The 13,060-nt window shown below is 42.8% G+C and overlaps 1 protein-coding gene across 4 annotated transcripts in view; it reads right to left on the bottom strand.

The window, feature by feature from the left end:
• The window catches only part of TSEN2 (tRNA splicing endonuclease subunit 2), a 58,518-nt gene that overhangs the window by 29,593 nt on the left and 15,865 nt on the right, over positions 1-13,060 (bottom strand). For all 4 annotated transcript variants that reach the window (XM_030222114.1, XM_030222105.1, XM_030222128.1 and 1 more), the window contains exon 7: positions 5,537-5,587. In XM_030222114.1, coding sequence (XP_030077974.1) covers positions 5,537-5,587 — 51 coding nt within the window. The remainder of the gene's footprint in view (positions 1-5,536; positions 5,588-13,060) is intronic.

Below are 13,060 nucleotides of genomic sequence, written 5' to 3' on the forward strand. Positions count from 1 at the left end.
GTACCCCAATTTATCGTCCAGCCTCTTCAGATCTTATTGAGTTAAATCGGAAGTTAACAACACAGCGTCATATTGCACAATTTGCTAAAGCATAAGCGCTAACAATTCTTGTTGACTGTTTGATTTTTGTAAAAGTTTTGAAATGTCTTCTAAATGAAAGCAATGGACAAAGAAAAACTAAATGCACTGTATATGCTAAAAACAGGCCTTACACAAGCAAATGTGTCTCAAGAGCCTGGTGTAGGGAAGTCAACACTTCGTGGGTAGATAAAGGAAGAGTTCAAGTTATCTCAGATTTTGACAAGAGAGAGGGACTACAAAGGAAGAGATTAAAACTCAGCACAGACAATGATTTGGATAAAGCTGCGTTCACATTATTCACACAGAAGAGGGCAAAAGATATGCCAGGTTCCGGGACTATTATATGGTATAAGGCAGAGTCTCTTTGACAAAATCTTGACAGTGAGCAAGGAACTTCAAGGAATTTCAATGTAAGTAATGGATGGTTATGGCGTTTTAAACGTTGACATGGGATTCAGCAAGTTGCCATACCAGGAGAAATTTGTTCAGCCGACATAGCTGCCGCTAATGACTATCCAGCTAAATTACACACCTTAATCGATGAAAACAGGTATTCTCCAGAGCAAGTCTATAATGCAGAAGAAACTGTGTCTGTTACCGCAGTGTTTCCCAAGTCGGTCCTGGAGTATTCCCTTGCCAGTCAGGTTTCCAGGATACCTACAATGAATATGAATGAAGAGATTTGCATATAATGGAGGCAGTGTATACAAATCAAGTTCATGCATACCCCTGACCGGCAAGGGAGTACTCCAGGACCAACTTAGGAAATACCATGTTACACAACACTTCCAGACAAAACACTTGCCTGCAAAACGGATGAAAAAAAGGCAGAGGGTTTCAAACAGATGAAGTATTGTGCAACACTGCTTTTATGAATGAACAAAACGGATTCGCACAAACTGAAACCACTCTGCACGTTATTCATTTATTTATTTTAAAACATTTCTATTCCACATATTCCAGAGTTCAAAGGGGATTACAATAGTAAACGTACAAAAATCAATTAAATCAACAACAGATACACTACATAACTTAAAACAAAAGAAACCATAAAACACTAAGTTGAGAGACCTGTTATTTCAATTGTTTCCTGAGTTCCAAATAGAAGCCTGCTTTTCTTCATAAAATTTAAATGCCTTTTGGAACAAATGTGCTTTTAGTTGTTTCCTAAATGCCAAAGAAGAATCCATTTTCCTAAATTCAAGAGACAATGCATTCCACAGATTTGAAATGTAGAGTTCCTTAACCCAAGTAGACAAAGAACGAAAACTAGGTACCTCAAATAACAAGTTAACTGAGGATCTCAGTGTCCTAACTGGTTGGTAAATCTTCAAAATAGATGTCAAAGCAGAAGGAGCTTTATTCTTCAAAATTTAAACAAGTAATGTCAAGATCTTAAAATGAATCCACGTATTAATAGGTAATCAATGCAGCTGCGTCAAGACAAAACAAGGGTAATATGATCGAATCTCAGGGTGCTTTATGGATAATTGGATGATCAAACATATTTCAAGAATGGTTTTATACGCATTTTGTGCCACCTGTTTGGGCTCATATGAGGTGGCTTAAATTTTAGCCAAAGGCAGTAGTCCTCCTTCTTGATAACTCCCCTGCACATTCTCCCGTGGAAACGCTTACCACCAAAGATGGAAAAAATCAAGGCAAGCTGTTTACCCAAGAACACCACCTCCAAAATATAACCCCTGGACCAGGGAATCATTTCCACTTTTAAGTTGAATTTATCAAAAGGCCCTGGTGAAGAAGATTATGGAAGACAACGCCACTGTAATCAAAGTAGTGAAGGAGCTCAGATTCTACAAAGTGTTCAAATTGGGAGGAATAACATGGAAGGATATAGCCCCATCCACCCTTGAGAAATGCTGGGAATGCGGCCTAAAAGCAGATTTCAAACCAGTCACCCTTCATGGTGGAAATAATGGAGACAGTGTTGAAAATGATGATGCTTTCAAAGGCTTTACAGAAAAGGACGTCAAAGAATCAGAAGACGTCTACAAGGCTCTGCTGGCGCTGACAATTAGCAATAGCTTGGAGGAGTGGGTGGACACCGATGACCAGACCACTGTTCAACTTATGAAAAAATGTCTTGATAAAGAGCACTGAACATGCAGTATGCAATCCTTCCACCAGAGACCCAACTGAGGATGAAGATGACGAACATGAGGAACCAGAGCAACCACTCACAAAGCTTGAGACTGTTCATGCACTGGAACTTGGAATGAGAAGGCTAGGAACCCAGGAGGCAGACTGTCTAAATATTCTCCAGCTGTAGTCCATCATCGACTTAGCTACACGGAAGAAAAGGGAAGGTATGAAACAAATACTATCACATCGTTTATCCAAAAATGAGCTCACCCTTATCCTGAGTCAGAAAAATGCCATATCCTCGTGCAAAACCCTGAATGTGTTTTGTTAATGCCAAAATCTTTGGTGCACACGTTTTTCTAATTTTGCCCAACATTACTGTGTTTACACGCTGCACTTGGCCTAAGTTTTCCTTGTGTTCTTTTCATTTATGAGATATGATTCTGACTGAATAAACAAGATTGAAAATGAGCATCTACATGTATTATGAGATAAAGCACATAAGACTTACAAAGTTACATAGGTTACTTTAATTCAAAGGAGAAAGGGGGTCCTCCTTACAACGCGGCCTCATGTACAACATGGTGGAATTGTTCGAGTCACCAGTGTATTATATAAAAGGATCATAGATGCATACATATGTGGCCTTCATAAAATAGGTGTCTTTTTGAACTTTTCACATAGGCAATCCTGTTATAAAACCAGACCCTAACCCCCTGGTTCTATACATGGTGTATTGAGTTGTGCACAAATTTGGATACACACATTGAGCTGTGCGCAACTTAACTAACGAGCCAATCAGCACTGATAATTGGGCAATAACAAGCAATTAGCAGCACTAATTGGAAATAAAGCAAAGTTACTTAGCTGTAGCAAGTATTCTCCGAGGACATGGGTGACATCATCCATGCAGCCCAATGTGGAAACGCTGCCTAGAGTACTATTTCTTTAAGACCTCAAGGCAGTGCCCCCACTATACATGCATGTGTGCCTTCCCGCCCAGCTTACGAGTGCAGGACCATTAGTACAATAATATAGCTAAAAACGAGACAGCTCCAAGGGGAAGTGGGAGAGGTACATGAGGATAATTGTCCTGTTGTCCTTGGAGAATACCTGCTATAGGTAAGTAATTTCACTTTCTCCGAGGACAAGCAGGCCAGGTTATTCTCACATGTGGGAATCCCTAGCTACCAGGGACAGTTGCAGCCTTGCAAATCTCTTCAATTGAGGCCGATTTAAAATGGGCTAATGACACCACCATGGCTCTGACATTGTGAGCCTTGACATGACTCTCTAAAGTCAGCCCTACCTGGTCATAAGTAAAAGATATGTAATCCACCAGCCAACTGGAAATTGTATGTTTGCCGATGGCAACCCCCATCCTGTTGGGATCAAAAGAAAAAGAAAGCTGGGTGGTCTGTCTATAGGGCTTAATCCGCTCCAGATAACAGGCCAATGCTCGCTTGCAGTCAAAGGTGTGCACTGCACTTTCACCAGGATGGGCATGAGGTTTTGGAAAGAATGTTGGACGGACGACTGACCGATTTAGATGGAACTATACCACCATCTTAGGAAGGAATTTAGGGTGTGCATGGAAAACTACGCTGTTGTGTAAAGTGGATTCACTACTAGGGCCTGAAACTCACTGACCCTGTGAGCTGAAGTTACTGCCACCAAAAAAAGGACCGTCTAGGTCAAGTAATTCAGTGGACAGGAATCATTGGCTCAAAAGCAGCTTTCATCAGCTGGGTGAGGGTGACATTGAGATCCCATGACACAGGGAGAGGTTTGATAGGGGGCTTTGTCAAAAGCAATCCTCACATGAATAAAACCAGAGGCTGTTCATTGATTGGCTTACCCTCTACTCAGTGATGGTAAGCACTAATCGCACCGGTGAACCCTTAAGGAGTTGGTCTTAAGACCAGACTCAGAGAGATGTAGAAAGTAGTCAAGCAAGCTCTGTGTAGGAAATGTGGATCTAGGGCCTTGCCCTCACACCAGACTGCATGGAAGTTTTCCTGGAAGCCAGCAAAACCTTAGAGACAACCTCTGGGAGATTCAAGGAAGCAAATTCTAAGCTCTCAACATTCAGGCTGTGAGGGCCAGAGACTGGAACGCAGAAGAGATTCCTCATTCTACGTGATGAGGGTCGGAAAATAGTCTGATCTTCATGGTTCTTCAGAGGATAACTCCAGAAGGGGGAACCAGATCTGCCTGGGCCAATACGCAGGATCAGGATCATGGTTCCATGGTCTTGTCTGAGTTTCAGAAAAAGGTTTCCCCACTAGAGGAATGGGAGGATATACATACAGAAAACAGGAGGAAGGCATCTGATGCTAGTCTGTCATGTGATCTGAGCCTGGAACTGTACTGAGGGTCTTTGTGATTGTAAGGGGTGGCAAAGAGATCCACCGAGGGGGTGGGAGCTTCCTCGAGCTCATAAAGAAATATTACACTGGGCAGCATTTCTGCACTGGGTTTCATGGATGACATCACCCACATGTGAGAATAAACTGGTCTGCTCATCCTCAGAGAATTAGAATTTGCACGTGCATCTTTTTAGAAGTATTCTATAAAGAAATGCACATAAATTCAGAGTGGAGTGGCCGAGTGCTTAGTGTAGCAGGTTGCAGACCTGGGGAGCTGGTTTGATCCCCGCTGCTGCCCGACAGTCGGTAGTGGGCTGAGATCCTAGGGAACCAGGTTCAATTCCCTCTACAGCTCCATGTGACCCTGGGCAAGTCATTTAGCCCTCTATTGCCCCAGGTACAATATATAACTTAGATTGTGAGCCCAATAGAGACAGTGCAAAGTAGTGTAACAGAAACTGTAAACCACACAGTTGCCTCAGGTATCACTTGTGGTATGTCAAGTGCTGAAAACAAATAAATAAAACTCTAGTACACAGATCCAGAAAGGGGGCGGGGCATGGGTGTGTCAGGGGTGTTCCTAAAATTTTTGCGTGTTACAGAATTAGCTGGATCCATGCCTAATTTACATTGGTTTAAACGGTCGTGCCTGAATGTAGTTGCAGTTTCCGGCAATAAGCACTATTCTATAAACAGCGCCTAACAGTAAGAATGGTTTATAGAATAGCACTAGGCGCTGATTTTTTAGGTGCCAGTCCTAAATGTTTTGTCAAATCAACAAAATGCTGCTAAACACCTTGCTGTCCTTTGGATGCTCTGGACAGAAACGGGTCTCAGACAGCACACTACAGAAGGCATGAGTTCATACGCCACATCCCTTCAGATCAAAACCAAGACAGAAAGTGATTTATGTCCTTGGCTTTCTCTCTTTCTTCACAGTTCTGAGCTCATTCTACATCTGTGCAATATAATGTTCAACTTACCTCACTGTAACAAACTGTTAAACATCCCAAAGCATACACCAAGAAAAAGGCCTGAAAAACAAACAAAAAAAAAGGCAAAAAAGAATGCTATAGCACCATGCAGGACTGACAAGAATTCATCCAAGAATTTAAAGAACACAACAGTGTAGAAACTAACCTTCGGCAAGTCACTTAACTCTCCATTGCCTCAGGTACACACTTAGACTGTGAGCCCTCCAGGAACAGGGAAACACCTAGTGTACCTGAATGTGAAACTCACCTTGAGCTACTACTGAAAGAGGTGTGAGCAAAAGCCAAGTAAAATTAATAAAGTATGAATTGTGTTGTGACATTTCCAGTGCAAATGGGACAGGACAGGGCATTTATTAAGGAAAGTTAACCCTTGTTTGGACATGTCAAACCTATATAGTATTAACAAGGAAATTCCCCAGTCTGAAAGTCACTATCATAAACCTCTCACAGAAAATACATCACTAATTCATTTAAAACTCTGTTATAAAACTATATAGATAAACGTCCTCTATCAGTGCCAGCTGATCAAGTAATAATAGGAATTAGTTTAATATGGTTATTATTGTTCAGTTCCAGCAGGAAACTTAAGTCACGTGAAACTGAAATAATTTCTTTCAATGTCGAACATAGTTGATGACAGAGCAAAAGTTTCATACTTATGTACCTGTGTGTTTTCTACCTCACTGTGCGTTATTAACTCAACGATGCAAAACATTTTGGGCCAGTTTTACTATAGCTTTCCAGACTCAAGAGTTGCAGTCCAGTTCTGGGTCAGGCCCTGTTCTTGTGACGCTGTTCACAGGTGATGTGGGAGTATGGATCATACATGGCTGAAAGAGATAGACGACTGCACTGAAATGCAAGTCAGTAACACAAAGGGAGGGAAGCGCTGGGAACGAGAATGAACAATGGTGGGGGGAGGGGGGAGCTGAGAGAGTGAGAAGACCAAGCTAGTTAAAGAGAGACAGACAGCGAGCACAGGAATCAGGAGAGTGAGAGGTGGCTTCAGCTAGGGGGCCTGAGGAGAGAGACAGCATAAGCACTGTGAATAAAAGAGAAAGAGAGAGAGAAAAAAAACAGATCTAACTGTGGATGGGCCACACTTTCACCTTTTAATCCTATCTTGACAAAAATATTTGGGGTAGCAAGCTAGGTATGTATGGGGGGGGACAAGTCAAAGCGAGGTTTCCATACATAACCCCCTTCCCTTCTCCACTTTTAAATTAGCAATCTTCTATACATATAAGAAACCCTCCCCCCTCCAGCCTGTTTAAACTGCCTGGAAAAACCATCATTATAATTGATAGCATCACTCAACAAATTCTTCTATTTGGGCATGAAGTTTGGATACTCTACAGGAGTGGAGGAGTGGCCTAATGGTTAGTGCAATGGGCCTTGATCCTGGCAATCTGGATTCGATTCCCACTGCAGCTCCTTGTGATCTTGGGCAAGTCACTTAACCCTACATTGCCCCAGATACAAAAACTTTGATTGTGAGCCCTCTAGGGACAGAGAAAGTACCTGCGTATAATATGTACAGCGCTGGGTACATCTAATAGCGCTATAGAAATAATTAGTAGTAGGATTGATCAGAATCTCAATATAAACCTTGAAGCTCTTGTTCTGTATCACAAACTCATATTCCCCAACATTGAATCTACCTCCATACAACTGGCCACACAAAAAATATTCAAATTATGAAAATTATGACAATCAACTCAGGATCAGCACAAGCTCCTTCCACTGTCAGATAGTTTGTTTAAAGTAATGGGTTTTTGTTTGTGTGGTGACTATCACAACTCAATCCTTGGGGCACACCCAGCCAGTTGGGGTTTTCAGATATCTACAATGATGATGCATGAGATAGGTCGGTATACCAAGGAGGAATTGCATGAAAATCTCTCATGCATATATCCTAAGCATTTTTATTTTTCATACAGGCCAGATTTGAAAAATAATAAAAAGCCCTGCAAAAAAGCACTAAAAACCTCCACAAGCAAAATCAACGTCAAAAACTACAGACCAGTGGCTTCCATACCCCTTATTGCCAAATTATTAGAAAACATTGTCAATAAGCAACTCACAGAGTACCTGCACAGCTTCTCAATACCCCACAACTCTCAATCAGGATTTAGATCTCGCCACAGCACAGAAACAACACTAACTGCACTCATCGCCAACTTCAGAAGAGAAATCAGTCAAGGCAGAAACATGCTGCTACTACAATTCAACACGTCCTTAGTAAGGTCTTGACTGAACTTTAATAAGAATACTTGACAAGAACGACATAAATGGAGCAGTACTCCACTGGTTTCAGAAATTCCTGACCAAGAGATCATACCAAGTCAAAATTAAAAACGAAATTTCCTCTACATGGAAAGCTCAATCAGGAGTCCCACAGTGAACCTCAATTTCTCTAGTTCTCTTTAACATCACAATGACCTCTCTAGTCAAGACTATCGACAATCAAGGACTCAACCCTTACATATACGCAGACGAGTGACCATATATGTCCCATTCAAAAATGACATCAAAGAGACAATCAAAAGAAGCCTAAACACACTAGAAAACTGGGCCACCGTCTTCAAGTTCAAACTCAACAGAGACAAGACCCAATTCCTGGTAATAATAGCACCATACAAACAAAACCTCTCACCCAATATAACCATCGATGGCACATATTCCCCTCTTGGATAACCTAAAACTACTGAGAGTAATCATCGACCAAACACTGATGCTCAAACCCCAGGTCACAAAGGTTATAATGAACATATGGAACAAGTCAACATCAGATCCTCCAAAATATTCTAAAACCATGTCTGAAGTTATGACAAACAAACTAAAATTAATTTAAAGTTTCGATGTCACCTCAGTAAGGCCAACGCACAATCTCTCCACTGCAAAACACTATACACAAACTTGTGTAAAAACACACTGAGAACCTTACCAAACCATAACAGCACTAATTCCAAGGACAGGATGAGCTACAACCTTATGCGTGGAAAGGCAGCACTGTAATTACACCAGGCTCTAAAACACCAATACACTATCTAGTGAAAAACAAAACAAAAAGTGCTGCAAATACTACACGCGAGCAGAATACTGCACCTTGATCACACATGAAAAACATATGACAACAGATATGACACTAGGAACTAGAAATCAAAAGATATGAAGGCAAAATACTGAACTGGAAAGTTACCTCAAGAAGTTAGACTTGGCATGCAGCAATACTAGAGAAATTAAAACTTAAATGCAAAATATCACAGATGCACATTTCCAAAAGACGACACATTCCAATTAATAAATTCTGAATAAAATACTTTTTTCTACCTTTGTTGTCTGATCATTTAGTTTTTTTCTATTCGCTTTGGTTCCAGTGCCTTCTGTTTTATGCAGTGCCTTCTTTCCATTTGATATTTTTCTCTCACCATGTCCACCATCCTTCTGTGTCCTTATGCATCCTGTCTACCATCTGTAGCCCTGTCCCTATCCTTCCTCCAGTTTCAGCATCTGCCCTCAAAGTGTTCCAATCCAGCCCTTAAATTCAGCAGTTTCCCCTCCATCCATATCCAGCATTTCTCCTCACTCCCCTCCTTCCATGTGCATCTACTTCCTCTGTCTTCCCTCCCCTCCATGTCCAGCATTTCTCCTCTCTCCCTTCCCCTCCATCCGTGTGCATCTCCTTCCTTTGTCTTTCCTACCCTCCATCCATGTCCAGCAACTCTCCTCTCTCCCCTGCCTCCTCCATCCATCCATATCCAGCAATTCTCCTCTCTCCCCTGCCTTCCCTTCCATGTCCAATGATTTTTCTTTTCTCCCCTGCCCTCTCCTCCCATCCATGTCCAGTGATTCTCCTCTGCCCTCCCCTCTCATCCATGTCCAACGATTCTCCTTTGCCCCCTGTCCTTCCCTCCCATCCATGTCCAGTGACTTGCCCCAGCCTCCCTTTTCAGCCCCGAGTTCGAGGTCCAACCCAGCCCCACCTGCCCGCCCTCAGCTCCCCGACAGCCCTCCTTTCCGTTCCTGCTGCAGCCGCTCTGCGTTTAAACCTTTTATTTTAAGTCTCAGTGGTGGCTTGTCTCCAGCTTTTCTCTTCCCGCTCAGTGTCCCACCTTCCTCTGATGAGGTATTTCCTGTTTCCGCAAGGGCGGGACACTGAGCGGGAAGGGAAAGGCTGGAGGCGAGTCGCTGCTGAGACTTAAAAGGTTTAAATGGAGGACGGCCACGGCAGGAATGGAAAGTAGAGCTGTCGGGGAGCTGAGGGCGGGCTCAGCGGGGGGTGGGCGGTGGTGGCAGAAGATACAATTTTGTTCCTGGCTGTACCGGGGCCACACCGGAGGAGGAGGCAGGCGGGGAAAGTCACAGCTGGGCTGGGGAGGCTTAGCCTCCTCAAGCCTCTTATACAGGGCACCTATGGACCCTTCTCTACCCCAGCTGCCACAAACTCGTCTACAAATCCATTCATGCTGCAAACTTCCTCCAAAATGTAGAATGCCCTTCCAAAATCTCTATGGTCCCTAACACCCTACACTATGTTTAGGAAACACCTCAAGACCTTCCTTTTCAAGAAGTTCCTACTCACAGACAACAAAACAACCAACCTCACTCTACAACTGACCACGTAGAATCGATGGATTATGACAGGTTATGACCAAATGAAAACTTGCTCCCGATCCCTTGCCCCCTCCTTTTCTCTGCCTATTGAAGGACTCATGACGAATACCTACTGTTCAGTTCATCTGTAACTTTCTGTCTATTGTTCATCTTAAATGTAACGATTTACCACTGCGCATCTACAATATAACTCTACCCTAATATCTTCTGTTGCAAGATATCTTTTGTAAGATATCTGACATCTTCTTTTGTTCATCTTAAATTACATTAGGGCTTATATCCCGCTAACAATTTTTCAATTCTAAGCGATTTGCAAACTTTTTGCACAAGAGAATCAGAACATTCTTCTGATGATTACTGTTGTTACTTTGGAGATCAGCAGAAACCTAGCTATAATACGTATTTCTTAAATAGGAAAGCTTTTATCTTTTTTCAGAGCAAGAGGTAAGATTGTGTTGGGGAATACAGTCCGACAATGTCTTTCCAAAGTCTAGCAGCTTGGATGGAAAGATTTGTTGAGGAGTGCTAGTCTCTTCTTGTCCTTAGATGAGGGGAAGTGAAGAATTTGGTGGCTTCTTTTCTCCTTGATCTGGTTGAGGTTGCAAAGCAGAAGTGAGGAAGTAGGTAGTTGGGGATCAGTCCTTCCAACATTATAAAGCGGAAGCAGGCCAGCTTGAAAATAACTCTCGTCTCGATGGGGAGCGACTGTAGTTTAATGTAGGAAGGGGAGATGTTATCAAATTTTGATAGCATGAAGATTAATTGGATTACTGTGTTTTGAATGGTTTGAAGTCTTCTGAGTAAGGTTTTTGTGCAGCCTAGGTATATTAGATTGCAGTAATCAATCGATGATAGTACCAGCGCACGTACCAGTCGTTCATTCAAAGTATTTCTGAATGGTTCGGAGCTTTCTCATTAGGTAGAAACATTGTTTGGTCAGGGCGTTGACTTGCGCTGCCAGGGAGAGAGCGCTGTTGATTTGAACTCCTAGGAGTTTAATGTTGGGAGAGAGATTAAATTTTGCTTGGTTAACGGTAATTGACTTAGGTATTTGGTCTGGTTTTGTATTGAAGCATAAGTATTTGGCAGCTTGGATGGCAAGTGATTTGTCGAGGAGTGCTAGTCTAGGGCTAGTTTTAGCTTGTGAATGTGCATCCATTTTTCTATCAAATTGATGCATTGTTGGACCCTAGTTGTGTCTGATTGTATGGGGATTAATACCAAGATAGCATCATCATACACGTAGTGGAGAAAGCCATTATTATCTAACATAGTGCTTAAGGATCAGAGGAAAACATTGAACAGTACTGGAGATAGTGGGGAGCCTTGGGGAATCCCGTATCTGGTGCTCCAATTTAGGAATAAGTCTGCATTTAATCTGACCCTGAATGATCTATTTTCCAGGATGCCTTTGAACCATTTTAACATACTGCCTGTGATTCCCATTTCTTTGAGTTTCCCTAGTAAGAGAGTGTGGTCTACTATGTTGAAAGCTGAGGACAGGTCAAATTGGAGTAGGACTGCACTTTTTCCTTCGCTTAGCAGTAGTCAAACGTGGTCTAGCATGGAGCTCTGAACTGTTTCTGTACTAAAAAGCACATGGAATTCTGATTGAGATGGTGGAAGTATATCATGCAGGTCTAGAAAGTGAGCGAGCTGTAGGGTTACCATTCCCTCCGTTAACTTGGTAAAGAATGGAATGGAGGCCACTGGACTGTAGTTAACCAGTTGACTAGATTTGCTGAGTTCTTTTCATATTGGTGTAATGATGATATCGGCTAAGCTTTGAGAAATATTCCTAGTGACAGTTGCTGGTCAATTCCAGGGCCGGTGTCGGGGGGGGGGGGGCAAACAGGGCAGTTTCCCTGGGCCCCACAGCTCCAGGGGGCTCCCGCGGTCCACCATTTCTTCCCCTTCCTGTCACAGACCTACCAAGTCTCCCACATTGAGTGGGAGACTCCCGCTTTGGCGGGTCATCTCCTGCACTCCCACCAAAGCAGAAAAGTCTCCCGCTGACAAGGGAAATACTATAATGTGGCACTCCGCCGCACTCTTCCTCCGGCATCTTTCCCTTCCCTTCTATTCACTGTAGCCATTCCACCCCAGACCGGCACCTCCTCTTTTCTTTCTTCCCTCCCTCAACCCTCTTCCCCGAGTGCTACCTTTAATTTGTTTCAAAACTTGCCAGGCGGTGGCAGTGATTCAGAGGTGCTGCCCTTCTGCCAGACCAACATTCTCTCTCTACTGCGGTGTTCCGCCCTCTCTGAGGTAACTTCCTGTTTCTACTGGGACGGGCTGCGCAGCAGAGAGAAAAGATGTTGGGCTGGCTGTAGAGTAGTGCCTGTGAATCGCTGCTGCCGCCTGGCAAGTTTTGAAACAACATTTTTATGTTTTTTTTTTAAATTTATTATGACATTTGTATCCCGCATTATCCTAAACAGAGTTCAGGTTCATTGTGGCTTACAACCCAATTATAAGCAGGTACTACCTCTACACCTAGAAGGCTCACAATCTTGTTTTTTGTAATTAAAAGTAGGTTTGGGGGAAGACGGTTGAGGGAGGAAGAGGGGAGATGCTGGCTTGCTGGGTGGTTGGGTGGGGGGAGAGAATGTGAGAGACGTTGGGCTTGGGGCAAGGTGGCTAGATAAAACAGGAGACGGGGTGAGCCTATCTAGCCCATAAACGTTTTACTATTATTTTCAATAGCGTTTGCCACCACACTGGTTCACCCAAAACAATAGCAATCTCCACATATGTTGGATTCAGCCAATATAATGTATTAGACATATTTATATACCCTATTAGTTCACAAGAAACATCAATGTTAAATTTAACTAATCCTTCAAGGGAATTGATTGAAGGATGCAGTTATTGCCTTTCATCTCTATATTATGA

This window comes from Microcaecilia unicolor, chromosome 1 (assembly GCF_901765095.1).
Source record: "Microcaecilia unicolor chromosome 1, aMicUni1.1, whole genome shotgun sequence".
Classification (NCBI taxonomy): Eukaryota; Metazoa; Chordata; class Amphibia; order Gymnophiona; family Siphonopidae; genus Microcaecilia; species Microcaecilia unicolor.